The sequence below is a fragment of the Grosmannia clavigera genome (genome assembly GCF_000143105.1).
Source record: "Grosmannia clavigera kw1407 unplaced genomic scaffold GCSC_167, whole genome shotgun sequence".
In the NCBI taxonomy this organism is placed as follows: domain Eukaryota; kingdom Fungi; phylum Ascomycota; class Sordariomycetes; order Ophiostomatales; family Ophiostomataceae; genus Leptographium; species Leptographium clavigerum.
Genome location: NW_014040772.1, coordinates 1,730,130 through 1,757,012, shown reverse-complemented (window position 1 = coordinate 1,757,012; position 26,883 = coordinate 1,730,130). Strand labels below are relative to the sequence as shown.

Sequence of the window (26,883 nt, the reverse complement as noted above, 5' to 3'; positions counted from 1 at the left end):
TTTTGCACGCTGTCAGGGCTCCTGTATGTGGTTTTGGTGCTTTGGGCATGCACTTATGTACAGGCTGTTCGATTCTGCGATACCCTGAGTTGCATAGAGCGTATTTATGTTATGGGGGACAATTTTTAAAAGTGCGTTTATTAAGTCATGCCATATTGAGACCGATTGAATATCTGCTACGGCTACGGCCTCCTTCTCTCGTCACCCTGGCCCTGGCGTTCGCGTTCCAGCATGGCGTCGAACTCTTTCTGTTCGATCTGGCGTTCAGTCGGCTTCTCGACGGAGAACTCGGAGAAGCGGTCGTCGTCTGTGGGTTTCTGGCTCGCGGCCGCCGGTTGTGGCGTTGCTCTCCGGCTGGCGCCCCAGCTGTGGGCAACCGGGACAGGCCGGGGTTCGCCGGAGGAGGCCTGATTGCGTACGCGGTCCCAGGCCGAGCCGCTGTTGGCGCCGTCGTCTGGGCGGACGTCACGCTTCCAGCCACGGTGACGGGCGATGGGCGCAACGGGTGAGGCCTCGTCATGGGTGTCGGCGGCAAAGTTGTCGGTCTCGTCGGACAGATCATCGTAGGGCTGAACGGGAGCTGGTGTGGGGGTGTTGGAGGTAGAGATGAAGGCGGAGCTGTCAGTCTCACGAGGATGGGCCAAAGGCTGTGTGGAATGTCCCGGTGGTGGCAGCGGCAAACCGGGCGATCCTCTGGTGGGATGCAGCTGTTGTTCGCGGCTGGCCAGGCGGTCGGCCATGTGGTCGCGGATGGCAGCGCGCAGAGAGCCGAGGCGGGGATCACGCTCGAACTCGACGTTCTTGACGGCCATGGCGTAAGAGATGAAGAGGGTGCGCAGGGCAAAGTGCGAGAGGCTGGTGTAGAGGCAGACGCGGGCGAGGTGCCACATGGAGCGGGCGGCGGTACCCTGAAGGGCGGGCCAGCGGGCGGAGGGGAAGACGCCGGGGTTGAAGGAGGCGCCAGGCTGAAAGAAGGGGAAGCGAAAGGTGGCACGGCCACGACGCTCGTACAGCCAAGTGGTGCCGAAGAGCACGGGCACCTCGTAGGCCATGGTGGCGACAGCCTTGGCCGTCTGGCCGGCCACGACCTGCACCTCCTCGGGCGTCAGCGACCGATTGCCGCGCCAGCGCGTCTCCAGCACGCTCAGCGCAATGGCGGCACGGTACCACTGGTCGTTGAAGCCCAGCAGAGGCCCGAAGAAGGGCATGCGCGGCAGATCCGGCCAGCTGATCGGCAGGTGGCCGGACAGCCGTGCCAGATCTCCCAGTGACTTGACGTGCAGATTGCTGATGCTGGTGATCGAATTGGCGTCCAGCCCGCCGTCGGCGGCGCTGCCGTCGCTGTTGTCGTCCATGTTGTCGTCGTTTGGATGGTGCTTCCGGCTGGTGAGCCTGCTGGAACGACCGGATGTGGGGAGCTGCAACTATGTAAGATATGAGATCACATCACGTGAACTCAGTAAGCGCAGATCTGCACCGCCACAGCGTGGCTGCACGCGTCGTGGAGACCATTCTGAATTTAATTGCAAAAATACAACGGTCCGGGGCAACACGCGTCGAAGTCGCGTCTCCGGTTATGCCTATTATGCAGCAGCTAGCATCCCACCCGCGATTTTCATAATGGAGCACACAACAAGACCACAAGGTCCTCAGCCAGTCAGCTCCTCCCACGAATGGTGTGGCCTGAGCGGTTAGCATGTCTCCCCTCCAAAAGTCCTTGTCGGAGAAGCAGAACCGATCCTGGGTGGGTATCCCCTTTTTTGGCCAGCTGTCTGTTGGCTTTCTATCTGACTGAAACAGAGACCGAATCAAGGCGAGCAATGGCGACGGGCCAAGAGCCATTCAACCTATGCTCCACCACCGCCGCCGCCGCCGCCGCCCGTTGAGATATCCACGACGACCAAGACGAAGCTGAAGCAGTTTGCGTTCCAGCCGGCCACCGATAGCTGTGAGAGCACGGCCATGCCGGAAGACGAAGCCGCAGTAGCGTCCCGGCCTTGCCAGAAGAGCGTGGACCAGGCCGACTCGGACAAGGAGAACGACAGGCCGTGCACGCAGCCCGACAAGGTGACGCCCGAGTTTCTCAGCATCCACGTGGCGACACCGCGAGCCCGTTTTGCGTGGCAAGATCTGGCCGGCACGCCGGTGGCGCCACGTGTGCGGGAGTCGCTGGGGATATCGCCCAACGCGCAGTTGTCGTGGGTGACGGACGCAGACACGGATGCGGGCACGGTTCAGCTGCCGGAGCCCGTGGCCGCACCGCCGTTGGGCGGCAGTCGCGGTGCCAAGCGGCCACGAAGCCTGTCGCCGCCGTCGTCTCCATCCAGCGCGCGTTCACGCAAGGTGGCCCTGAACGTGCAAAAGTTCAAGGAGGCCCTCAAGACGGCGCTGGCGAATCCGGTACCGCCCGTGGCCCGCACCCGGCTCACGCGCCACCACACGGCCCTCGGCACAGGTACGGTCAAGACCAGGGCAGCAGCAGCAGCAACAAAAACACAGTCCTCGGGACCGGGACCACAGACGGCACATGCCAACGACGATCCATCTCCCCGCAGCGACTCGACGCTGCGCCGCGCCATGAGCTGCGGCACGCCCGTGGCAAAGCGGCAGCGCGTGGACGATGTCCGGCCACCCGTTCGGCCACGGCCGGGCGAGATCGCCGACGAAGCAGACGCCTTCTTTTCTGGGCACGAGCCGAGAGCACAGCAGCTACACCCTGCACCACAGGCTAACACCACCGAGACCTTGGTAGATACAGAGTCGTTTGGTCAGCCGGCTCCAGCAGAGCCTGCCAAGACAGACGCCGACACGCTCTCCGACTACGGCGATGACTTCTTTGACGAGGACATCCTGGCCGAGATCGATGCATCCATAGCGCCGTCTGCACCGGAACCTGCACGGCCGGGGAGCAAGGAGAGTCGGGGCGCGGACGAGTTTGAAGACCTCGACGACGACCTTTTCGCGGCAGCCGAGGATCTGATGGCCGAGATGGAGGCAGAGCCACGACTGCCGCAGACTCGGGGGCCGCAGCCACGCACGCCGCCAGCCGCCGCAGACGACATGGAAGACATGTACGGCGATGAGTTTGGAGCAGACTTTGACTTTGACGCGGCAGAGAAGGCGGCGACACAGGCGGTCTCGCAGGCCGGCCACACAACGGTTTCACGGGCCGATATCCCAAGCGTACGAGAGCATCCAGGTAGACGCAAATGATGAGACGACGAGACGATGAAGCAAGAGGCTAAACGGAGACTATTTGTGTTCGTGTAGTGCGCCGCCAGCGGGCCCAAGCCGAGGGTGATCCAGCGATATCTCGTGACGAGTGTGACGACGAGCTGGTACACGGACGAGCGCGGGCGAGAGGCCCAGGAGAAGGTGAGTCTGTTCGCGTCCGGTGGTGGCTGTGCTTTCGGCCGGCTAACAGTCGCGCAGGTGCTCGTGGTGCAGGGAGAACGGTCCCAGGCGGCGATGACGGTGCGGCTACGCGGCGACTGGGCCGAAACAGCCGCAAGCGAGAAGGCGTTTGTGCACGTGATCGGAGAGTTTGACGGGCAGACGCGGACATGCGTAGTGGACAACGAGCACAATATGCTGATCCTGCACCCGGACCAGCTGGTGTCGGCAACGGTGGTGGCCGACTCGTTCACGTGCACGCGGCGAGCGGTGCTGCAGGACCGGGTCAAGGCGACGAGCGAGCCGACACCGGCGCTGGTGTATGGGACGGTGCTGCACGAGATCTTCCAGGACGCGCTGATGGCGAACCGGTGGGACGGGGCGTTTCTGGCGGCGACGGTGGACCGGGCGATCGAAAAGCACCTGGAGAAGCTGTACACGATCCGGGTGCAGGCGGCAGCAGCGCGCGAGCACCTGCTGACGCAGACGCGTGAGCTGCAGGGCTGGGCCGACACGTTCCTGGCGACGACACCCAAGACAAGCTCGATCGTGCAAGGACGCAACGGCGAGCGGGTGCGGATGAGCATCAACAAGCTGCTGGACGTGGAGGAGCACGTGTGGTCGCCCATGTACGGGCTCAAGGGCAACATTGACGCGACCGTGCAGGTGGTGATGGAGGAGGGCCAGCAGGGCCAACAAGGGGGCCAGACGACAAAGACGACAACACTGACGGTGCCGTTTGAGCTCAAGACGGGACGCAACATGAGCAGCAGCCATCAGGCGCAGACGGTGCTGTACAACCTGTTGCTGACGGACCGGTACGACATTGCGGTGCAGTACGGCGTGCTCTTCTACATGGAGAGCTCGCAGATGCTGCGGGTCCCGGCAATCCGACACGAGCTGCGCCACATGATCATGCAGCGCAACGAGCTGGCCGGCCATGTGCGCGAGCGCAGCGTGCGACTGCCGCCGATGAAGCGCAGCGCGAACGCGTGCGGGCGGTGCTGCGCGCAGGCCGCCTGCTTTGTGTACCACCGGCTGGCCGACGGCGGCGACGGCGAGACGAGCGGGATGGGCGCGCCGTTTGACGAGGCCGTGCGCCATCTGACGGACCAGCATCGCGATTTTTTCCTGCGCTGGGAGGACCTGCTGACCAAGGAGGAGCGCGAGAGCCAGCGGCTGCGGCGAGAGCTCTGGACGATGAGCAGTGCCGAGCGGGAGAGGCTGGGACGCTGTTTCGGGGAGGTGGTGTTAGGGGGAGAGGGTGGAGAGGGAGGGGTGGGGGGGAAAGGAGGAAGAGAGCAACAAGCCGCATCCAGTGGAAAGATCAACCGGTTTCACTACTCCTTCGTCAAAGAGGACCCGCCAGCAGGCTTCAGCTTTATGGACTCACAGCTGGTGGTGGGCGAGCCGGTGGTGGTGTCGGACGAAAAAGGCCACTTTGCCCTGGCGATTGGGTTTGTGACAGCAGTCCGACGACAACGAATCGACGTGGCCGTGGACCGGCGACTGCACAATGCGCGGATCCGGCAGCCTGGCTTTGACGAAAAGACGAACCAGGTCTTTGCCGGGATCATGGAGGTGGGCGGGCGCGAAAAGGCAGAAGCGAAGGGAGAGCAGGTGAAAGAAAGGCCGACACGCTATCGACTGGACAAGGACGAGTTCAGCAACGGGATGGCGACGGTGCGCAACAACCTAGTGCAGATCATGGCAGGCCCAAAGGCCGGCGACGCGGCCGAGGCGATCCGACGGCTGGTCGTCGACCTAGAGGCGCCACGGTTTCGGGCAGAAGTGAAGACGGAGAATCGGTCAGAGACAGAAGACAGTGGCTCAGACGGCCAGCTCAACGTGGACCAGCGCCAGGCGATTGCCAAGGTGATGCGTGCACAGGACTACGCGCTGGTGCTGGGGATGCCGGGCACCGGCAAGACGACGACGATCGCACACATCATCCGGGCGCTGGTGCGACAGGGCAAGAGCGTGCTGCTGGCCTCGTACACGCACACGGCCGTGGACAACATCCTGCTGAAGCTGAAGCCGGGCAGCTCGGCCGAGAAAGTGGGAAAAGTGGATCACTCGGAGATATCGATTCTTCGGCTCGGAGCTCCGGCCAAGGTGCACCCCGAAGTGCGCGACTTTGCCGTGCTGGCCGAGGCACCAGCAACACAGACCAGCTTCGAGGCCATCCGCAGGGCGTGGCACGACAGTCCGGTGGTGGCGACAACGTGTCTCGGCATCGGTCACGCGCTCTTCCACGAGCGCACGTTTGACTACTGCATCGTGGACGAGGCCAGCCAGATCACGCTGCCCATCTGCCTAGGGCCGATCCGCATGGCACGCACGTTTGTTCTGGTCGGCGACCACAACCAGCTGCCACCGCTGGTGCAGAACGACGAGGCCCGGGCCGGCGGCCTGGACGTGTCGCTGTTCAAGCGCCTGTCGGACGCGCATCCGGCATCGGTGGCCAGCCTGGCGCACCAGTATCGCATGTGCGAGGACGTGATGACGCTCAGCAACACGCTCATATACGGCGGCCGTCTGCGCTGCGGCTACGAGGCGCTGCGGCACCGCAGCCTGGCAGTGCAGCTGGAGGGCCTAGGGGTGTGTCATGGGGGAGGGTCACGTGATATGATTGGTTGCCGAGGTAGGCCCGAAGAGCCCTGCTGGCTGAGGGACCTGTTGCAGCCGGCCTGCCGGGTGGTCTTTGTCAACACGGACGCCATTGCGGGCAGCCGCGAGGAGGCCAAGGGCAACCGGATCGTCAACCCGTGCGAGGCCGAGCTGGTGGCCCAGCTGGTGGCCGGACTGTTGGCCGTCGGCGTGGCGGCATCGGACATTGGTGTCATGACGCACTACCGGTCGCAGCTGGCGCTGCTGCGCCATCGGCTGCGCGGGATGGGTGGTGGCAGTGGTGGCGGCCTTGAGATGCATACGGCGGACCGGTTCCAGGGTCGTGACAAGGAAGTGGTGGTGCTGTCGCTGGTGCGCAACAACGAAGCCTGCAGCATCGGTGAGCTGCTCAAGGACTGGCGGCGGATCAACGTGGCTTTTACGCGGGCGAAGACGAAGCTGCTGGTGGTCGGCAGTCGGAGCACGTTGAGTGGAGGAGGAGGAGGAAGTGGAGGACGATGGGGAGACGAAAGTACAGAAGAAAACGACACCAATCCCGATCCCAATGGCGACATGCTCGCCCGCTTCGTCGCTCTCATGGACGCCCGCGACTGGATCTACAACCTGCCAGCCGACGCGCTCGAGAGCCACCGGTTGGACGACGTGCCGGCCACACAACCGCCATCGTCCATGCTGTCGCCAGCGGCGGTTGGCCGATCACCTCTGGCACGGAGCAGCCGGGACAAGGAGAACCGGCAGCCACTGCGGCGGGTGCGGCCGGCCGAGGGCATCCTGCTCAAGGGGAGGCCGGTGTTGCAGGGGATCCTGGACGACATGATGGGGGGGAGGTATTGATGGGGACGAGGTAAGGGAGGTCAATTGGCGTTTGGTCTACGTGTTTTGGACGTTGGAGACTTGGCGAGAATAGGATATACAGACATTGGAAAGCTCACGTGACCCATTCCGGCCCGCCAGTGGTTCCGAAGATTTCCGCCACCGGCCAATCAGCAGGCGGCGTCCAAACGGGAGGATGACCATTTTTGACGCTCCTCTTGACCGACACCAGACAAGCGTAGCTGGCCACGACGACGAACTCCTCTCCCATTGCCTGTCCGTGACCGACCCTCTGGACCGTTTCCGCTCTCCGCTCTGTCCTCTTTTTTCCCCATTCCATTCCGCGCCGTGTTCCGCTTGTCGGCGGGGCCAAGACCAGTTTTCCGCGCGTCTCCGGCCGGATTGATCTCGCTTTTTCTTTTTCTTTTTTTCTGTTTCTGTTTTTGTTTCTGCTTCTCTTTTCATCCTATCGCCTCCGTCATGACGGCATCCTCGGCGGTCCGGCGCGCGGCTGCATCGATTGCGCGGCGCCCAGCGACGACGACCACGATGACGACCACAGCAGCTGGCGGGCGCGCGGCATTTTCCAGCACGGCGGCCGGACGGTCGGCCGGCCACCACCACGAGTCGCCGTACGACGCGCCGACCGGCTGGCTGTTCGGCGTCAAGCCAGGCGACAAGTACAAGAACGAGGGCTGGGAGAAACCCATGTTTTGGGGCTTCTGCGGCAGCCTGGTCCTGTTTGCAGCGATCGTGCCCTTTAAGCCGGACAGCTCGTGAGTCTGGTTCGTTTTTTTTTATTTTTATTATTTTTATTTTTATTTTTTGGAACTTGAACAATCATAAAATCAGTCTTCGCATCGTCCGGCATTGCTAACCTGCCGCAGCATCCAGACCTGGGCGCTCGAGGAGGCACGGCGGCGGTTAGAGGCCGAGGGCATCCTGGCCGACCCGTTCCCGGAGAAGAAGTAGACGGCTGGCAGACGGCAGAGAAGACCGATAGACGGTAGAAGGCTGGGACGGATCGCTTTGTTTTGCTACCTGAATCGATGATTTACTTTACTTGCAATGGCCGTGTTGGATTGCTACATTGTCTCTAGAGGCTCATCCCACCACGACGCTCCACGGATGCTCCTCCTCGCCGTACTGGATGCCCTCGATCCAGTTCTTCATGCGGGTGGTGATCTCGCCCGACTCCTGGTCCGGACGGAGGCCGCAATCGACCAAGTTGCCGCGCCAGCTGATGGACCGGACCGGGCTGACGATGGCGGCGGTGCCGGAGCCAAAGGCCTCGAGCAGGCGGCCGTCGGCGGCGGCTTCGGCGAGCTCGTGCATGGTGTACTTGCGCTCGGACACGGTCCAGCCCTCGGGCACGAGACGTTCGCGGGCGAGAGCGAGAACAGAGTCGCGCGTGACGCCCTCGAGAATGGTGCCGTCGAGCGGAGCGGTGACCAGTTCGCGGGCACCAGTCTGCTTGTTGACGAGGGCGGCAAAAAAGTTCATGGTGCCGACCTCGGTGACGTACTCCTGCTCGCCAAAGAGCCAGAGATTCTGCTGGAAGCCGCGGCTGAGGGCCTCACGCTGCGGCACGATGCACGGGGCGTAGTTGGCGCCCAGCTTCTTGTCGCCGACGCCACCAGGCCAGGCTCGCACGGCGTAGTCGGTGGCCTCGAGCGAGATGGCCTTGAAGCCGGTCGGGTAGTAGGGCCCGACCGGCGAGGCGATGACGAACAGAAGCGCCGATCCGGGCGGTCCCACACCCAACGTCTTTTGCGTGCCGATCATCGTCGGCCGCAGATAGAGCGAGTAGCCGCGACGGTCCGGGATGAAGCGGCTCTCCAGCTGGACAAAGCGCGCGATCAGGCTCGTCAGCGCCTCCGTCGAAAAGGTCGGCAGCGCAATGCGTGCCGACGACCGGTTGAGCCGGGCCATGTTCATGTCTGGGCGAAAGAGCCGGATCCGGCCTTGGCTGTCCTTGTAGGCCTTCATGCCCTCGAAGCACTCAAAGGCGTAGTGGAACACGCACGTGGCCGGGTCCAGCGACAAGTTTTGGTACGGCCCGACCTGCGGCGCCTGCCAGCCGTCTTCTGCGTTCCATGCAATCGTCATCATGTGGTCCGTAAACGTCCGTCCAAACACGAGATCCTCGTGCTTCTGCAGCTCGCCCGGCCGCGTCGTCTCCGTAATCACCAGCCGGGCCGGGTCGATGTCCGGCAGCGTCGCTGCTGCTGTCGCTGCCGCGCTGTATGGCCGCTGTCCGGTGATGCCTGCTCGTCGTGCCATCTGCTGTTGCGTCGTCGATGTTGGTCGTGATAGCTGTCGGGCGAGACTGCCGGTCCGGCTGGCCGTGGCTGACGTCCGGAGCGGTGAGGCCGCCACAGCGAGCCGGCGGAAAGATGGCCGGAGCATTGTGACGAGGGGACAGATGTGGACGGATGAAAGAAGAGAGACAGAATATGAGGCAAAAAGAGAGAGACAAGGGGAGACAAGAAGAGAGAGACAAAATTGGTGGAGTGGAACCCGAGCAGGAAAGAACGACCTGCGGAGCTGGCCAGGTGTCCGCGGGAGTCACCACGCAGCCGCCTCTTTCTTTTTTTCCAGCCAAAACGTGCGCTATCGGAGTTTTCGGTTACCACGTGACTGGTCACATGACAACCAGCCTTTGCAGTGTATCGCGAACTGGCCTCGACTGGCAATGGTCGAGCACCACGACAGCACCTGATCCCCTGCACACGAGCCTGAGCGACATGCGGACATCGACACGGTACGGCACGTGAGGCACGTTATCGGCAGTCGACTCGATCGTGTCATTGTCCATCGCGACTGGACCCGATTGGCCTCCTCTCCACCGCATCTCGATCTGTCTCCATTGCCTCCTTTCCACCTCCACCATGTTTTCGTCCGCGCTCAAGTCGATCTCGTCGACCAACATCAACAGCCACTACAGCCTGGCCGCCACCCCGACCTGCACGGCCGGCCCGTGGAAGGTGTACGATGCCCGGCACCGGTCGAGCGGCAAGGCCTGCTCGGTCTTTGTCTTTGACCGCAAGGTGCTGGACGCGCACGGCAGCAGCAGCAGCAGCGGCGGCGGCCTGGGAAAGCGAGCGGGGGCGGCGGCGTTCCGGCGGGCAGCCGACGAGGTGGTGGCCCGGCTGAAGCGTGAGGCATCGGCACTGGCCCGGCTGCGCCACCCGAGCGTGCTGGAGCTGGTCGAGCCGGTCGAAGAGACTCGCGGCGGCGGCCTGCAGTTTGCCACAGAAGCCGTGACGGCATCGCTGGCGAGCCTGTTGGCAGAGGGCGATGTCGAGATGGCGACAGACAGCCCGCGGACCCGACGACGTCGTCGCGACGAGATGGACGTGCTCGAGATCCAAAAAGGCCTGTTGCAGCTCGGAAAGGCCCTCGAGTTTCTGCATGAAAAAGCTGGCCTCGTGCACGGAAACTTGACCCCCGACGCTGTCCTTGTCAATGCCAAGTCCGACTGGAAGCTCAGCGGTCTCGGCTTCAGTGTTGGGGCTACCAGCAGCACCGCCGCTGTCGCTGACATGTTTTGTTTTGGTGGTGATCTCCGGCTTCCACCTTCTGTGCTCGCCAGCCTCGACTATGCTGCTCCTGACGTCGTCATTGACGGTCAGCTCGGCCCGGCTGCCGACATGTTCGCTCTCGGCCTCCTCTGTGTCGCCCTCTACGACGACCCTCATCGTTCGCCGCTCGCTGCTGCTGTCACTAGCAACAACACCAACAGCGTCGCCGCGTATCGCCGTCTCTTCGCCTCGCCTTCTTCCACTCCTTCGCCAGCCAACAACTTTCTCGCTGCTCGCCCTCTTCCTCGCGATCTCGTCGCCCATGTGTTGCCTCGGCTCATCGCCCGTCGTCCTGCCCAGCGCATGACTGCCCGCGAGTTTCAGACCAGCGAGTACTTTGACAACATCCTCGTCTCCACCATCCGCTTTCTCGACGCCTTTCCTGCCAAGACCCACGGCGAAAAGACTCAGTTCCTGCGTGGCCTTCGCAAGGTCCTGCCCTCTTTTCCCCGCTCCGTCGTCGAGCGTAAGCTGCTGCCCGCTCTGCTCGACGAGCTCAAGGACCGCGAACTCGCACCCGCCATCCTGCACAACATCTTCGCCATGGTCGACCTGCTACCGTCTGCTCGTCGCGCCGTCTCTGATCGTGTCTTGCCTGGGCTCAAGGTCCTCTTCCTCGGCGCTGCTGCTGCCGGCACTCCGGCTGCTGCTGGTCCTGCTGGCTCTGTCCCCACCATTTCTGGTACTGCTGCTGCTGCTGCTGCCGCTGCTGCTGCCAATGCTAAGCAGCCCGAACGTGATCCTGCCCGGGATGCCGCCTTGATGGTTGTCCTCGAGCATCTGTCCACTCTAGCCGCCAACACCACCGGCAAGGACTTCAAAGATGGTGCGTGCCACACTCTCACCCACCCTCCCTCTCGGCACTAACAAAAACAAAAAACAGACGTTATCCCCATCGTGGCCACTGCCCTCGAGTCGCCTGCGCCGTCTGTCGTCGATGCTGCCCTGCGCAGCATTCCCGTCATGCTGCCTGTCCTCGACTTTAGCACCGTCAAGCACGAGCTCTTCCCCGTCGTCGGCGCCATCTTCACCAAGACCAGCAGCCTTGCCATCAAGGTCCGCGGCCTGCAAGCCTTTGCCATCCTCTGTGGTGGTCGTCCTGACGGTGATCCCGATGCTGACGACGGCTTGAATGGCGCCCACTCATCCGCCCCTTCCACCGCCCTCGACAAGTACACCATGCAGGAGAAGATCGTCCCGCTCGTCAAGGCCATTCGCACCAAGGAGCCCGCCGTCATGGTCGAGGCCCTGCGCGTTCTGCGTGTCGTCGGCCGCGCCGCCGACGCCGACTTTGTCGCCCTCGAGATCCTGCCCATCCTCTGGACCATGGCCCTGGGGCCGCTGCTCAACCTGCAGCAGTTTCAAGCCTTCATGAAGCTGATCCGCTCGCTGTCCGCCCGCGTCGAGGACGAACAGTCCCGCAAACTGCAGGACCTGTCGACCGGCTCCGGCCATGATGGCGGCCTCGATTCCATCTCCCGCAACGGCACCCCCTCACTGATGGATGATCTGTCTGCCCTCGGTGTCACCGACAACAAATTGTCTGCCTGGGATGGCGCCGGCGAGACCGAGGACGACTTTGAACGCCTGGTCAAGGGACGGGCCACCGCCAGCAGCAGCACCACTGCTGCCACCAGCGGCATCCTCGAGGGCACCTGGGCTGGCTCTTCAACTTCACCACCGCTGCGCTCGCCCCGCGGCTTGCCTGCTTCTCGGCTGAGCTCGTCGTCGTCTGCTACCGCCACCGCGTCGGCTGCTGCTGCTGCTGCTGCTGTCGTCACGCCCTCCTTCTCTTGGTCCACGCCCAGCAGCACCGCTGCCTCCATGCCCGCAGCCCGTCCACCCGCTCCGTCCGATCTCGGTGGCTTTCCCTCCATGACCCCGTCGTCCACACAGTTCTCCCAGGCGCTGCCGGCACGGCCAATGATGGCCAACCGCAACAGCAGCAGCGGCAGTAGCTGGACCACCCCCAACAACAACGGACCAGCATCGTCAGCCTTTTCGCTGCCGCCACCACCCGCCTTTAGCCTGGCGCCACCGCCAGGCGGCAGCAGCAGCAGTTTTGGCAATGGCATGGCCAGCATGACAGCGCTCTCGGCAACACCGGCTGCTTCCTCAATGGCAGCTCCCAACTACAACCGAGCGAGCCTCGGGTTGGCACCGTCGGCCAGCAGTGGTGCAGGAGCTGTAGGCATGATGGGGTCAAACATGAATATGGGTATGAACATGAGCATGGGAATGGGCATGATGAGCCTGAATTCAAACAATGACAACAACAACAATAATGGTGCAATGATGTCGGCGCTGCCCGGCAAGACAGGACTGGACAAGTACGAAAGCTTGCTATAGGGGAAGACATGAACAAGGATAATGGGGCGAGCACACATAGACTTCTGGGATGTTTCTCCTTTGTTTTGTATACATCTGCACTGCATCACAGCGGCACAGGCAGAGTGGTATTGATATTGATCGCAGAGCTCACGTGACTTCTCACACTATACGGCAGCAAGCATGCAAATGCAAATCACTCTTCTGCCACCTTGTCGTCTGGCAGCCGCACCGTTGCTGCTGCTGTCGTCTTCAAGCTGCTGCCACTGATGCCGTTGCTGATGCTGTTGCGCCGTTGGCTGCGTGTCACCACGCCCGGAAAGTACCGCGGCTCGCTGCCGGAGAGTGTGGGTGGTGGCAGCGGTGGCAGCAACGACGTGGCTGAGGATGTCGCCGCCAGCAGCGACGAGGGTGTCATGTTCCCGGAGATGCCGAGCGCAGCAGCCGAGGCAGACCCCGGCGTCAACGTCGGGCCCAGATAGGGGCTCTGCAGCTGGCCGGCTGCTGGCAGAGCCGCAAAGCTCGTCGTCCGGTGTCTGGCCACCGGGCTGCTTCCGGTTACAGAGGTGCTTCTCTTTGGCAGCGGCGAGGGCGCAACCGGCGACCGGGGTGCCGCCGTGCCCGGAGCGCTGGCTGCCACGGTCGAGCCGGTGCTGGTGTACTTTTTGATCCTGATTATGTCAGCAATGACTAAGCATTGTCACCACAGCGCTCGACTCACATCTCCCACTCCTCCATCAGGGTGCTGTAGCGGAAGTGCTCGCGTCGGTCGGGCACGTTGGTCTTGACCATGGCGTTGCCGGCCATGCCGGGCAGGTGGAAGTCGGGCCCCAGCCACTGCTGCTTGATGGCGAACTCGTAGCCGCTCTGGAGGACCGAGTTCTTAGCCAGCTCGCTCATGTCGACCGGGCTGAGCTTGTAGATCTGTGCGGCCACCGAGTACTCCTCGATCAGCGGCTCCTTGGTAAAGGCAAACTGCAGCGGGTCGTCGGTCGAGAGAGACACGTTGAGCCCGCGCTTGAAGTACTGGTGGAACGGATTGCGCTCGTACGCCAGAAAGAGCGCGTTGTTGCTCAGCGGCGACATAGCGATGCCGATCTGCTCCAGGTAGAAGACATACTGCAGCAGCGGCACCTTTCGCAGCAGCAGCCCGTGACTGATGCTGTGCGAACACAGCGCCGCCACGGCCAGATGCTCGCTGTCGCCAGCCTCGCCGCAGTGCGGCCGCAGCACAAATGTGTTGAAGCCGCGCCGTCGTCGAAACGCGTTCAGCGTCGCCATGTTGGCAAACATGTAGTAGATCCAGTAGCTGTACGGCGGGTTCTGGCGCGAGTCCCATGCCCGCGGCACCGGGAATTTCTTGTACAGCCGCCGCTCCACCTTGCTCTCGTCGTCGACGCTGTCAAACCCAATCACCCGCTGCAGAAAGACGTGCAGCTTCGGATGCGCTGCCGGATTGCGTGTGGCCTCAAAGAGCGGCTCAAACACGTTGGCCACGACCTGCTCGAACCGTCCCATCAGCCCGCTCGCCCGGTACACGTCGAACAGCCGCGGGATCTGCACCAGCCAGCGCACGTTGTGCGAGAACAGCTTGTTGTCCACCACCCAGGCCGCCAGCTTCTCCCACTCGTCCGCCGACCGGCCGTAGATCGAGATGCGCCACTCCACCATCTGGTATTTGCTCGACTCCATGTCGGCAATCACCTCCTTGGTGATCTCGGCCAGATACCGCCCCTGGATGTCGTTGTCCGTCTTGAGAAAGATGGTCCGCAGCCGCGACTCGCCAACCGGATTGTACTTGAGGTTGAACTTGTCGAACCGGTGGAACGAGTCCGTGTGGGCGTGCATGTCCAGCGTGTCGATGCTGAGGTCGTATGCCGTCAGCTTGATGCTCTTAAACACTTGCGCCAGTGTCAGCAGCTGCCCGTCGCGGTACAGCACCACCTCGTCCGGACACTTTTTCATCTTGCTCTTGATGAACCGCAGCAGGTGCTTCTGATTCATGCATGCCGAGTGGTGCACGTGTGTGTCCACCTTGCGCACGTTGTAAAAGTCGCGGTGCGGCACCCGCTTCGTATCTGCCGTCTCTTGGTACTCGTTCAGCAGCGTGTACAGTCCGAACTTGCCCTCGAGGTACTGCAGCCGCCGGTACGCGAAGCTCTTGGCTGGCCCGTCCGCAGACAGCGCCAGGATCGGCTCCAGGTCCATGTAGAACTCCCGCAGCGTCGGCACCTGCACAATCGGCATCGCTGTCATTCCTGTCTCCGCGCCGCTGCTCTCTGCTCCTTCTTCGGCCGCTGCCGCTGCCGCTGCCACCTGCTCGTCCTCGTACACCTGGTACACACTGTTCTTGTCCAGCCGGTACACCATCTTGCTCTCGCCCGGCAGCGGCATCAGGTCGTCCATGTTGAAGTCCTCGCCGATGTCCTGCCCAGGCTTGCGCTTCTTGTTCTGTGCAGGAGGCCGCGGCTGTGCCTCCTGTGCCTGGCTGCCGTCGCCCGTCTGCTCCGGCAGCACCGTGCTGGCAGCGAGGCTGTCTGCCCCGTTGCTGGCATCGTGCGTCCCGGTGCCGTGCTCGGCCACCCAAGCCGGATCTGGTGGGGGTGGGTAGATCCTCCAGCTGGGGTCGTCCTTGGGATTGTCCGTCGGCCCCTGCAGTGAGAGACCGATGTACTTGCGTCGCAGATCGATAAACTTCTTGATGTCCACAAAGATCGCCGCCAGCTCCGTCGTGATCTGCGGATCCGCATCGGCGTACGTTCTGCTGCCGATCCCTGACGGCTCACCGATACTCAGCCCTGTGAGCGAGCTCAAGCCACCACCCAATGACCCCGAAGCCATGGCTGCTGCTGTGGGTATCATCGTGGCTGATGGAGCCATGATCGGCGTCACCGCCGCAGCAGTCGCTGTCATGCCTGCTGTTACTGCCGTAGCACCCAGATTCGAAGGCCCACTTTCGCCAGGCATAGTCGAAGTACCACCTGCAGCACCAACAGCAGCTGCTGCTGCGTCAAGATCCACCTCGCCAAAGCCGTAATCGCTGCTTGGCAATGGCGGTAAGCCGTGGCTTGGGTCAGCAACAGACGAGGCGGTGGGCACGCTGACGAGTGGACTTCCGACGGGATCAAACTGCAGCGCCGGCTGCTTCAGCTGCTGCAGGTCTAGCTGGCTCCTCTGGTAGAACAGCTTGGCATCGCTCTGGCTCATCTGACGCTCGTCGATAGAGTCGTAAAATGCCGTCCGTTGAGGCATATCTCGAAGCAGCATGCCGCCCTCGAGAGGCAGCTCAGCCGCCGTCGGGGATTGTGTTGTGCCGGCTGCAATAATGGCCGTCACCGCAGCGTCGTCGTCGTCGTCGTCGTAGTGGGGAACGACCGTGTCGACGCCGTCACCAATCAGTTCGCCTGCAGCTCCAACTCTCTCGGTCCCCTCGTCCCTCTGGCCGTCATCCTCGCTGCGACCACCCCAGCGCTCGCAGAACGCCTTAGCCAGCAGCGGCCACGACTCGCGCTCTGCTGCTGACAGCTCGTCATCGTACCAAGCTCTAGCCCCATCTCGGAGGCCGTCGACAAAATACACGAGCCGAAAATCATCCTTGTCGCTCTCGGACTTGCAGCCGATTGTCAAGCACTTGACGTTGAGACGACGCAGAAAGTCTGTTGCGCTCTCAGCGGGCCTGCCACCAAATTTCGGCGCCTGGAATTCGCTCATAGTCCTTGGCTTCGTGTGCGTAAAGGTGAAGCCGATGGAGAGACAGCAGACGTATGTAAAGAAGAAGATAAGACCCAAAGCCTAGAGATAGGAAGAACCGTGGTGAAAATCAGATGTCTTTGTGGATGCGGGTCCACCAAGTAATATAGCTCAGGCTTGGGAAAGGGAGCGGGGAAGAAGAGGAAGAAGTAGCGAGTATTAACGAGTGATGCCCCTCAGAACGTCTGTACATATGCTCGAATATATGTGTCACATCAGAGACAATCGAAAATGTCTCGATGCACGTGCCAGGACAGGCGGTGAGCAGAAGCCAGCTCATATTTACACACAGGGAAGGGGGAATGGGCAGAGATGGAAGGAGCCTTGTAATACCAACTGGTCGGGAAACAGGCTTGGCAGCTGCGACGGTGTGATCAGAATGCAGCTAGACGACACAAAAGCCGATAGGTTGCAGACAAAATCGACGACAGCCGTAGCACGCTAAGTCCCGGATGGTCCTAGAGGCAGTGAGTGTACCTGAAAGACGTCACTGGTACATCACGCAGTCTCATCCTCGATGATTGCGACAAAGACGATCGTCTATTAGTCACCCACTAATGACTAGAGCGTGTCTGCCAAGATATATGCACATACAGCCACCGGTGAGCCGAGTCCTCCCTTTCCAAGCCGTCGCGCCCAACGTCAGCCGCCTTTGACACTGGCCGCCCTTGTGCGCGATACCGGTTTCCTGCGACCGTCCAGCGAGTACAGCCCGCCGGCGAAAAATACCACCGCCGCTCCCGCGAGCGTGCCCGGTGCGAGACGGTTCCCAAACAGCCAGATGCTCAGCAGCAGGCTGACGAGCTTGCGGATGTTCAGCACAATCGTCACGGTCAGCGCCGACGACGCCGCCGCCAACAGGTTGACGCCGCGGATACAGGCGTACTGGGTCAGGACGTTCATCATGAGAAACACCAGCTGGCTCGGGATCTGAATGCGCTCGACGTTTTTGCGGATCCCTGCCGCCACAGGTGCCGCATCCAGCGTCTCGCCCCACGGTAATGTCAGCGGTGGACTGCTGGCGAGGCGTGCGAACTGGCGCACGAGCGACGGCAGAAACGGGAGGAAAAGTGGCATCGATAGCAGATGGGAATAGAACAGGTTCTCCCGCCACTGGGGACCGTACTTGCGGTACGTCTCCTCCGTGTAAAGCCCCATGATGGCCGACAGCACCTGAGCCACGAACAGGATGGCCAGGCCGCTGAGAAAACGAACCCCGTGGTCCGTAGCCTCGTCGCTGTCTTCGGTAGCATTGCTCTTGTCCGGCGCATCCGACCAGGCAGCCATCACGACGCCAATTGTCAGCAGAAGGACAGCGACGACCTGGATACGCGAATACCTCTTTCCGTAGAGAAAGCCGGCAAGGATTGTAGTGATGCTTCCGCCAGAGCGCAGGATGATATGGACGGGGACGGAGATGTTGTAGCTAAACGCGTGGTTGTTCAGGATGTTGATGCTGAAAAAGAGTACTATGTTGACCAGCCATCGACGGAGCGGCACTTTGTTCGGACGCAAGAAGAAGGGGGGGTGGTCGCGGTCCAGCTGCGAGATGTAGCCGGTGATGGCCACAAACAGAAACTGGACAAACGTCAGGAGCGTGCCTGTGGCATATCAGCAGGAGAGCAGCCAATGCGGTGGCAGGCAGACGGTATGACAGGGAAGGACGGTAACCCACCACTTCCAGGCTCAACCTTGATAATGGCCTCGAGCGCAAACACATTCGAACAGCAGCCGCCAAAGATGAGGGCTAGCATGGCGCCGACCGAGATCCATTGCGGGATGGTCTCGATGAAGATGCGGCCAGCCAGAGCCATGGCCCGCGAAAACACGGGCCGATCATCGTCAACCCCATACATCTCAGCCTTTTCCAGAGAAGGGGCGGCGTTGATCACTCGAGGGCCCGGAGGCGGGGCCGCATGTTTGGGGGGTTTGTGCGGAGTCTGGCGGCGGCGAGGGTAGGAATTGGAGGTCATGGACACGGTGGCGGTATGATGGAATCGGTGGGCGTGGTGACAGTGAGACGATAGGGCCGGTGGGTCGGTGTAGATACGGAAGTCTTGGCGCTCGACAGCAGAGAATATGGACGCTTGCGTTGCTCGCAGAGGTAAACGAAAGAGGCGACGGTTTTTCGATATGAAAGAGAAGGCGCGTGAAATGCGAAGCTGACAATGTGCGCGAATGCGATCCGTCCGATGTTGCTGGAGAGCGTGCAATGCAGAGAGAAGGAAATGGCCCTGAAAGGAGAGAAGGGAGGAAAATGGTAAACAGACAACTCTTCGTTCCGTCCTCAGAACGCGGTCTGAATCGTGTCCAGCTCGGCAGTCAGAACAGTGCCTGGAAGGGCCATGTCACGTTGCCCGTCCTCTCTCGCCCTCTCGGCGTCTTGTTCTTTGGGTCCTGTTCTTGGGTCCCAAGGTGGATATGTGTGCTGCTTCTGTGCGTCTGCACACCCCCCTCTTTCAGTGGTTAGTCTGGTCTCTCTGGAACTGTCCCTGTCAGTATTAAAGTTGGCCCAGGCTGTTCTGCCGTAGGAAAGAGGGACCAGTAAAAAAAACCCTGCGAAACTCGGCGGTAGAGATGCTAGGTGAATGTATCAATTGGGCAACAGGATCGCTATGTGGGGGCGAAATGGTTGGGTAGCGTCATCTTCTGCAATAAAATAGACAAACGGAAACGGAGAAATGGAAAATAAGAGGCAGAGTCTGAGGAGCCTGAACGGAGTACTGTGAAATGAAAGCAGGGCTCACGGAAGAGAGAGAGAGCAAGGCAACGCGGAGGAAGGAACGGTCTCCTTGACTGCACAATGCAACCTCCATCTAACAAATAACAGCAGCTGCAGCCTTTGGGCGTATCTAGCAGCCCGGCAGCAACGGAATAGTAATCAGCGCACATGCTTAACAGCTGACACCGTGTCAGTAATGCAGCCCATTAATCATCGGGCACGGAGCCACAGCTCCCTGGTAAGAACCTGCTAACGCGTCCCGAACCTGCCTCGTATTAATCATAATTGGTACGGAGTACTCCGTACGAGTACGTCGTATCTTACGAGCACGGAGATCGTGGTATCGTATTCCCGACTGCTCCGTTTATATTATCCCAATTGGAGATTAAGATCGCCCACTAGCTATCGGTGCTGCGAGGTTCCCGACAAGCAATATCCTAATGCCCCATTCACAGCCGTCAGTAACGTCACTTTACGCCGTCTACTTTTACTTGCTTCTCTGCTTGGCATTCCTCCCCCCATGTATGTATAGAATCTACTCGTACGGGACTGTACACGGTACCGCGCCACGATCACGGACTGCCTTCATGCCATATAGTCTCATGCAAAGAGAAAGGGTATGCTGTCTGCTGCGCATTGCCCTTGTGAACCGCTCGCATGCGGCAAACTGCACAGCCGCCACCAAGCCCCTTCGTGATGACTCTCTACCCCCCAAGCTCCATGGCCATGCATGCTGATTTCCTATCCATTCATGCCATCTAGCAGAATATAAAGAGAGCCCAACCTCTTGCCAGCAGCTTTGGAAACCAAACAAACGGCCCTTGTCTCCAAACGCATCCTGCCCAACAAATGTACCTGTTTTTTTTCCCAGGTACGCTTACAGAGCAGAGAAGACAAACAGCTGTACAGAGGTTAGTCAATATCGATGTCGTGAATGGCGCAAACACCCGGGTTTGGGGTACTCACATTGTTCGTCGCGGCAATGGCAATGCTGTCTTCGAATGGATGCCAACTCATATGCAAGATCTTTTTGTTGAAGTCGATCTGGTCCGCATCCGTCTCCTTCCGCATCCGTTGGCCTTGTCCCGCAGGGCTTCCCGCTCTGGAGCTGTCCTTCTTTCCATTTGCCGACGGGCTCGTCGACGAGTTGATCGGCGTGGGCACGCCGACCTTCTTGGCCTTGAAAGCAGACTTGTCCGCCTGCAATACAACCTCCATCTCCTTGTCGGGGTCGGTCGGATAGATCATGAAATTATTATTATAGCTCCCCGTCATGACGTTCTTGGCATCGCCTGAAAAGACAACCTCAAACTTGTCGAATATGCTGTCGTTCTCGTATGTGTCGCATAGCCGTGGCCGCAGGTGCTCGTGGATGGGAATGGTCTTGACCGGCTGCCGCTCCATGTTCACGTCCCAGATTTTAACCGTCAGGTAATCGCGGGACAGGATGTAGCGGCCGTCGTAGGAGAAGCGAACGTCGGAGATGGAGGAGATGATTTCGGAGAAGAACGAGCGGGATTGTGGATCTTCCTCTTGCTCAAATACTATTTGGGACAGGTTAGCATCGCACTCGCAGGCGCACGTGAAAGGCTAGGTGACGCACATTTGGCATGCTGATCACAGAGCGCACTCTCCCGCATGTCGGCCAGCTTGATGGTGCCTTTCGAGCTGGCATACATGAACCAGTTGCAGCTGAGGGGGTGAAACTCGGCAGCAGTGATGACCTCGGTCAGCTCCTCCATATTCGCTGGCTTGATATCCACAATGTTGAAGCTCTGGTCCTGAATGTTTAGGTTCCACAGGTTTATGCGGAGGTCGTCGCTGCTGATAAAGGTCTCGCCGTCGCTGTTGACTGAGATGCTGTTGATGTGGTATGCGTGGGCGTTCGCGTACGTCCGGCGGGGGACGGCCGCAACGACGGTGTCGTGGTGCGTCAAGCGTGGCAGCTTGAGGTCGCTTGCATTTCTGAAGTGCACGCTGGGCAACGGCCGTGGTGCCCCGCCACCGACGGCAAGGCCGCCGGGTGTCAGGTCGTGGGACAGGTTGTTCTCGGCCACAACCTTGAGCGACTTCTCAAACACCTTCCATAGCTTGATGGTCTTGTCGTTTGTGGAAAGCAGATAGTGTGACGCATTTTGCCGCCGACACCACTTTATCTTGTTGATCTTCTCCTCGATCTCCAGGGACTTGAGGTAGTCGAACTCGGGTTCGTGGGACTGGAACTCGGTGTGGAATTTGTATTCACACGTTTTCTTCTGCACGAGGGGGGGGGACGCCGCCGGCCCTATATCAGCAGCCGCTCGCTCTCCGTCCTGCTCTCTAACAGGACGCCTACACTATGGTGCAGCGTTCTAGGGCTGTACTCACTGTTTCGTTCCTCTCGAACAGGACAACGCGCCCACCCTTGTCGCCCGTTGCGAGGTAGTTTCCGGTGTGGTCAAACTCAACGGTGGAGATGATATCCGCTGCGAGAATGTGTTAGCCGACCCTGTTCCAGCCTACCATCTTGTCCCACCCCCAGATTTGGGAAGCAGCATCACGCTTTACCTTCTGTGATATCCTCCACGTCTCCCTTATCACCAAAGCATCTGTGGTATTGTTAGCCACAGCCATTGGGTGGCAAAAAGAAGCATGCTTGGTGCCAAGACAATCTAGGATGGAGCAGGGTGGTGGAGATCCGGTGATCTGGGAAAGAGCTGGAAGAAGCTTTGCAGAACCAAAATGGCCAGCGACCCAGCGACCCAGCAGCACAGTAACTGCACAACACAGCACCAATATTATAACAGGATCTGGCAGCCACCACCACCACCATTGCGGGCTGCATCAAAACGCGGCCTGAGCTTCATATGACGTACTGTGTGAACTTCCACGTGGGGGAGTTCGGCTCTGTATCCCCCATGTTTTCTGACCCAGCTTCTCGAGGGAGGGCGGCACAAAAATCCTCCCTGTTCGACGACAAAAAGCGTGTATCGGTGTCGGAGGCAGGAAAGGAGTGGGTCGAGCACGGAGCCGGAGATCTGGCCCAGAAAACGCGAGATATTTATCGAAGGTCGACGAAGAGGGGGGGGGAGCTGCAGAAGAGGTGTCGAAAGAGTGTCAAAGATATATCCAAAGCCAGGCACAAAGAGAGATGGAGCGCCACCAAGACGACAAGAGACAAGTGATAGAAGAAAGGGCAGGGAGGTGTGGGGGTGTGGACAGACGAGGGAAGCTGTCGCGTCAGACGGACGGTGTAGTAGACAAGAAAAAAAGGACGATAGGAATCGGAAGATGGAGATGGGCCACACCGAGCAGGCGCGTGTTTCCAGATAACGGCCGGTAGGCGGGGCCAGATGTGCTGATGTGCTGGTATGTGTGCGAGGCAGCGGAGGAGATGGGAATTTGGGGAAGCTGTGCGCGGAGCGGCACATGTACGGACGGAGAGGCAGAGAGGGACGAGGGCCAGGAAGAGAGGTGGTGAGAGTGAGGGAAGAGATGCGGGTTGGGCTTAGTGGCACCTTCAGGTTGTGTTTGGCGACAAACGAAGCTAAATACCGGAGGAAGGCGGTGGGCGACTTGAGGAAGGTGTGGCCGCGCAGGTTCGAGGGAAACGGTCGAGAGGAGGAGGAGGAGGAGGAGGGAGGAGGGGATAAACTGTGTATTCCGGAAGAGAGAGAGGCAGGCGGAGACGGACGGAGAGGGAATGCAGAGAAAGTCGAGGCAAAAGGACGGCGAAGGAGTTTGAAAAAAAAAACCTACAATAAATGCCTGGATGCAGATGGGGGGGGATTCAGGTGCCAATATCAACGGGAAATGGGGACGAGGAAAGAGTTGGGGGGGAAAGGTCCCGGCTACGGCAGAAAAAAAGCATACGAGAGGCAGAGAGAAAAGGCGGGAGTGCGCCCAGAAAATTGCGAGTGGCGGGCGATAATCGCCGGAGGCGTTGCGTGCTTGGGCGCCCGAGAGCGGCCTGGCGGGCCTGTCCAGCGGATGGCCAGCGAGCAACAGACCTTGCTGCTCAGTAAGATAAGATATTATCCTACATTTATACGGAGCACTGTAGTAATCACTTTACGGGGAGGGGCCAGAGCAAAAGTGGTATGTGCGGGGTAGCCCAGCTCGCCTGGTCCTGCTGCTGCTGCATACGTCGGGCCCAGGCGTGACAAGTACTAATCCGGTAGCTTAGCAAGCTGATCTGGGAGCTATCCGGCGAGCTATGCTGCTCACGTGTACTTGACGGTACCTGCTGCATCTGGCTGTTCTGCTTGTCTCATTATCTCGCCTATTCTCTCGTTACTCTTCTTTTCTCTGTTTTTCTTTTTCCTATTCCTCTACGCTTTTCTTTTTTCATTCCTGCTCTCGGTCGCCCCCCTCGTCGTCGTGGGGAGCTAGAGCACTGCTCTCTCTCTCTCTCGTTCTCCAGCTCTCCAGACCCCAGTCAGTCGCCTAGTGCTAGTGCTGGGAAATCCTTCAGCCCGTTTTCTTGCCGTCCCCCCCTTCTTGAATATTCACGTGCTTTGACCGTCTCTTTCTCCCGTCACCCGATCCCGTCTTTCCTTGGGGGCCATGCGCACCTCGTCGTCTTTGTCCGACTCCATCCTACAAACCATGATGCAGCAGGCCCAGGACGTCCTACGAATACGTACCACTCTTTTGCCATGGACGACCGCAATCCCCCACCGGACCCCAAAGGCAAAGCCCCGGCCACAACCCCAGCCGCAGCCGCGACGTCGTCATCGGGAAGCACAGATCCAGAGCGTCCGTCTGTGTTGTCACGCATCGTCCGGTCGGCCGCTGGCCTGGGCCGTGACGCCTTAGCTGGCCGGCCTCACAGCGGCGATCTGGTCGGGCTTGCCTCGAACAATAGCAGCAGCAAGGCAGGGCCGTCGCCAGCCGGCGGCAACAGCAGCAGCAGCACAGAAGGCTACGCCAGAGACCAGTCGGGAGAACAGAGACACGCGGCTACGTCGTCGACGGCTTTCGTGGCCGGACACACGCGGCAGCACATTGCCGCGCAGGAGGACGCGTTTGCTCGCTTTCTGGACGGCGCCGACATCGACACCTCGATTCCAGACGACCTCCCGGGACTGGTCGGCTTCCAAGACGTTGCACCTCCGGCTGTCCAGCCGGAATCGGAGGCGCCGACCTCCTTCTCTGCCGCTGTCGCCGAGCAGCAGTCCCGTGACGGGATCGACGTCGTCCACTTGCTGGCTGGTGGCCACGGCGCAGAGGAAGAGCCAGACTACGGGCAGGACGTGGAGCTGGCCGAGGATGAGGTGGCCGGCCTGCAGCGGGCGCTCTTTGGCAGCAGCCCGCTGGCCGTCAGCTCCACCACCACAGTCACCTCCTGGGACCACGTTCTCAACTTCACCCCCGCGTTTATGCGTCCGACCCCCGGAAGCATCAGCAGCGACGGCGACAGTCATACCCTGTTGGGTGTCGGCCAGTCGCCCGAGGCTACTCGGCTGTGGCTGGGCCAGTGGCGCGATGTGCTCACGCGCTACGATGAAGAAGTCTGGGGCGGATTGGCCCCGCTGGTGGCAGAGGCGCGCGACGAGGTTGAGCAGCTGGACGAGGCGGCTTCAATAAAGCCACCAGATGGCCCCTCGCACAGCACTAGGGCACTCGGTCGGCTGCAGCAGATCCTGGGCCACCTTCGGGGCAGCCAATGAGTTCTTCCTGTATCTCACGTGATGACTCATCACGCCACAGCCCCGCCCAAAAACGATGATGACATCATCAATACAAACGAACTCTTTGTATTGTAGGCTACGGGAAATCGCAGCTATGCCCAAAGTGCCGTGCACTGCTCTGTTCGGACAACTGTCCGGGACGGATGGGGGGCAGACCTGCTCGTACTTGTAGACGTGGCGCAGTCGACGACATGGCAGGTGCTTGGATGAACCAGGGCCATGCGCCCGCTGCCACGTATCAGATGGGCACGACCAGACCAGATGCCTGTCTGAAGAGACATGTGTGTGGCAGACATTGCCCGACGGAGAAGTCAGCGATGGACAACATGGTTCATGTTGGCACATAGCACAGAGCCATTAAAGGCTGGTTTGCTTCTGCTTCTGCTCTAAAAGAGGCATCGTTGCCAAGTCAGACGAGACAAGGCCTCCTGTCCTTTTTTTACTATACACGGAGTACTCCGTATTGTCCGGCCCTTTGTCAGTCAGCGGTCGCAGTACGTGAGACAGGTGGTCGAGCTCGTATGTGAAACCACTTCCTCCATGCGGCAAGGGGGAGCAGCTGCTGAGTAAGAATAGCCCAACAGCGGCAGCCCACTCGTCCCAAAAATAGATCTTTCTTGGCACACACACTCTTTGGTATTATTCTCTCTCTTCTCTCCGTTCACAGGTCTAGCTGCAATCTATTCTTCGTGCGCCGCGATTTCTTCTCTGTTCTCTTCACTGCTCTACATTCCCAGATTTGCGAGTAAAGCAACTATCTTACAACAGCATTGACACCATCATCCACAACACTGCATCCTCAGGACGAGACCACATCCACGGCGCCGACAATCCGCTGCTGCTCTGCCTGTCTCGCTAACCGCCTGGAGAGCCGCCGGTCCCATTGTCACGCACCATCCCATCATGGCGGCTGACGATGATGCTGCCCCGCCTATGGGGCATTATCCCCGCCTTCCGCCGTCGTCGACCCGTCCGCCATCGACCTCCTCGGCGACGTCCATTAGTCGACGTTCGTCATGCCGTCTGGCCAGCCGTCCGGTCAGTCGCATCAGCATCGCCACGACCGGCCGCCGACGGCGCATCTTCACGTCCCCCCCTCCACCCTTACGATTGCTACAGCAGCCGGTCGAGCAGCCGTTCGAGATAGCCTCTGCCCTGCGTCCGTTCCAGCTCTCGCGACAGGTGCACGACTACGACGAGATCGCGCGGCTGCGTATCGCCGGACTCGCCGCCCGCGATGCGCGGCTGCAGCAACGGAACCATCGCCCCGACAGCCTCGACAGCCTCGACGGCCCCCGCTATGTGGCTGAGGGCGACCTCGAGATGCGCGCTATGCTGCTCGGCCCGCTGGCCCAGGCTGAAAACGCACTGCTCGACCAAAGGACCGATTGGTCCCGGCGCCACAGACGAGTCGGCAACGATCACAGTCACCGTCACAGCTACAGCTACAGCTACAGCTACAGCCTCGGCGACGTGGATGACGACGACAAAAATGGCGACAGCCCCTACCCCGTCGACTCGGCCATTGCAAAAGCCATCGCCGCTCTCGCGAGCCGCAAGATGGAAACTGAATTCGCCCTGCAGACCGTACAGCTCGGCGGAAGCAGCAGCAGCAACAACCGCCCTGTCGCGCGCAAGCCAAAGCCCCAGCCTCAGCGTCAGCCACAACCCCAGGCTTTGCAATTACCTCAGCTGCCGCCTTCACCTCTCCGACAGCTTCCTGCTGCTGTCATCTCCAGCCCGGCACCACCTCCAACTCCACCGCTGTCACCACAGCGACATGCCTACGACAAAGAAGCTTACAGCACTGCCAAAGACAGTCACAAACGCGACTCCTTCTGGCGGGGTTCCATCCAGTCTGTCATCTCCTGGAGACCGGGCCAATGAGCCGAAGCTCTTAGCCCGCTACTTGCACTACTACTTTCAAGACATCGACCTAAGATTGAGACTAAATATGTCTTTCTGGTTCGTTTCAAATTAAGTTAAGAAA

General features: G+C 60.4%; 11 protein-coding genes across 11 annotated transcripts; 5 read left to right on the top strand and 6 right to left on the bottom strand.

The window, feature by feature from the left end:
• Positions 1–182: 182 nt before the first annotated feature.
• Positions 183–1,355, bottom strand: CMQ_6220 (uncharacterized protein; the record flags this gene model as incomplete). Its single annotated transcript, XM_014315285.1, has 1 exon — positions 183–1,355. One exon carries the CDS (start codon positions 1,353–1,355, stop codon positions 183–185), a length of 1,173 nt encoding a protein of 390 aa, XP_014170760.1.
• Positions 1,356–1,962: 607 nt separating this feature from the next.
• On the top strand, positions 1,963–6,858 carry CMQ_5945 (DNA replication helicase; the record flags this gene model as incomplete). Its single annotated transcript, XM_014315010.1, has 2 exons — positions 1,963–3,183; positions 3,271–6,858. 2 exons carry the CDS (start codon positions 1,963–1,965, stop codon positions 6,856–6,858), a joined length of 4,809 nt encoding a protein of 1,602 aa, XP_014170485.1.
• Positions 6,859–6,952: 94 nt separating this feature from the next.
• CMQ_6310 (uncharacterized protein) lies at positions 6,953–7,177 on the bottom strand (the record flags this gene model as incomplete). Its single annotated transcript, XM_014315375.1, has 1 exon — positions 6,953–7,177. One exon carries the CDS (start codon positions 7,175–7,177, stop codon positions 6,953–6,955), a length of 225 nt encoding a protein of 74 aa, XP_014170850.1.
• Positions 7,178–7,317: 140 nt separating this feature from the next.
• On the top strand, positions 7,318–7,809 carry CMQ_6009 (NADH:ubiquinone oxidoreductase subunit; the record flags this gene model as incomplete). The annotated part of the gene is made up of 2 exons (XM_014315074.1): positions 7,318–7,613; positions 7,725–7,809. 2 exons carry the CDS (start codon positions 7,318–7,320, stop codon positions 7,807–7,809), a joined length of 381 nt encoding a protein of 126 aa, XP_014170549.1.
• Positions 7,810–7,941: 132 nt separating this feature from the next.
• Positions 7,942–9,246, bottom strand: CMQ_6313 (branched-chain amino acid aminotransferase; the record flags this gene model as incomplete). Its single annotated transcript, XM_014315378.1, has 1 exon — positions 7,942–9,246. One exon carries the CDS (start codon positions 9,244–9,246, stop codon positions 7,942–7,944), a length of 1,305 nt encoding a protein of 434 aa, XP_014170853.1.
• A 482-nt stretch (positions 9,247–9,728) lies between these two features.
• Positions 9,729–12,770, top strand: CMQ_6055 (protein kinase; the record flags this gene model as incomplete). The annotated part of the gene is made up of 2 exons (XM_014315120.1): positions 9,729–11,247; positions 11,305–12,770. The coding sequence occupies 2 exons, from the start codon at positions 9,729–9,731 to the stop codon at positions 12,768–12,770; spliced, it is 2,985 nt and encodes a 994-aa protein (XP_014170595.1).
• A 175-nt stretch (positions 12,771–12,945) lies between these two features.
• Positions 12,946–16,460, bottom strand: CMQ_6482 (AMP deaminase; the record flags this gene model as incomplete). The annotated part of the gene is made up of 2 exons (XM_014315547.1): positions 12,946–13,420; positions 13,471–16,460. The coding sequence occupies 2 exons, from the start codon at positions 16,458–16,460 to the stop codon at positions 12,946–12,948; spliced, it is 3,465 nt and encodes a 1,154-aa protein (XP_014171022.1).
• Positions 16,461–17,141: 681 nt separating this feature from the next.
• CMQ_5985 (upd-c transporter) lies at positions 17,142–18,472 on the bottom strand (the record flags this gene model as incomplete). The annotated part of the gene is made up of 2 exons (XM_014315050.1): positions 17,142–18,100; positions 18,175–18,472. The coding sequence occupies 2 exons, from the start codon at positions 18,470–18,472 to the stop codon at positions 17,142–17,144; spliced, it is 1,257 nt and encodes a 418-aa protein (XP_014170525.1).
• Positions 18,473–20,098: 1,626 nt separating this feature from the next.
• Positions 20,099–22,120, bottom strand: CMQ_6048 (protein phosphatase pp2a regulatory b; the record flags this gene model as incomplete). Its single annotated transcript, XM_014315113.1, has 6 exons — positions 20,099–20,122; positions 20,188–20,765; positions 20,825–21,533; positions 21,589–21,686; positions 21,769–21,809; positions 22,077–22,120. 6 exons carry the CDS (start codon positions 22,118–22,120, stop codon positions 20,099–20,101), a joined length of 1,494 nt encoding a protein of 497 aa, XP_014170588.1.
• Positions 22,121–23,858: 1,738 nt separating this feature from the next.
• CMQ_5996 (uncharacterized protein) lies at positions 23,859–24,872 on the top strand (the record flags this gene model as incomplete). The annotated part of the gene is made up of 1 exon (XM_014315061.1): positions 23,859–24,872. The coding sequence occupies one exon, from the start codon at positions 23,859–23,861 to the stop codon at positions 24,870–24,872; it is 1,014 nt and encodes a 337-aa protein (XP_014170536.1).
• Positions 24,873–25,796: 924 nt separating this feature from the next.
• Positions 25,797–26,780, top strand: CMQ_6232 (uncharacterized protein; the record flags this gene model as incomplete). Its single annotated transcript, XM_014315297.1, has 1 exon — positions 25,797–26,780. One exon carries the CDS (start codon positions 25,797–25,799, stop codon positions 26,778–26,780), a length of 984 nt encoding a protein of 327 aa, XP_014170772.1.
• Between the last annotated feature and the right edge of the window lie 103 nt (positions 26,781–26,883).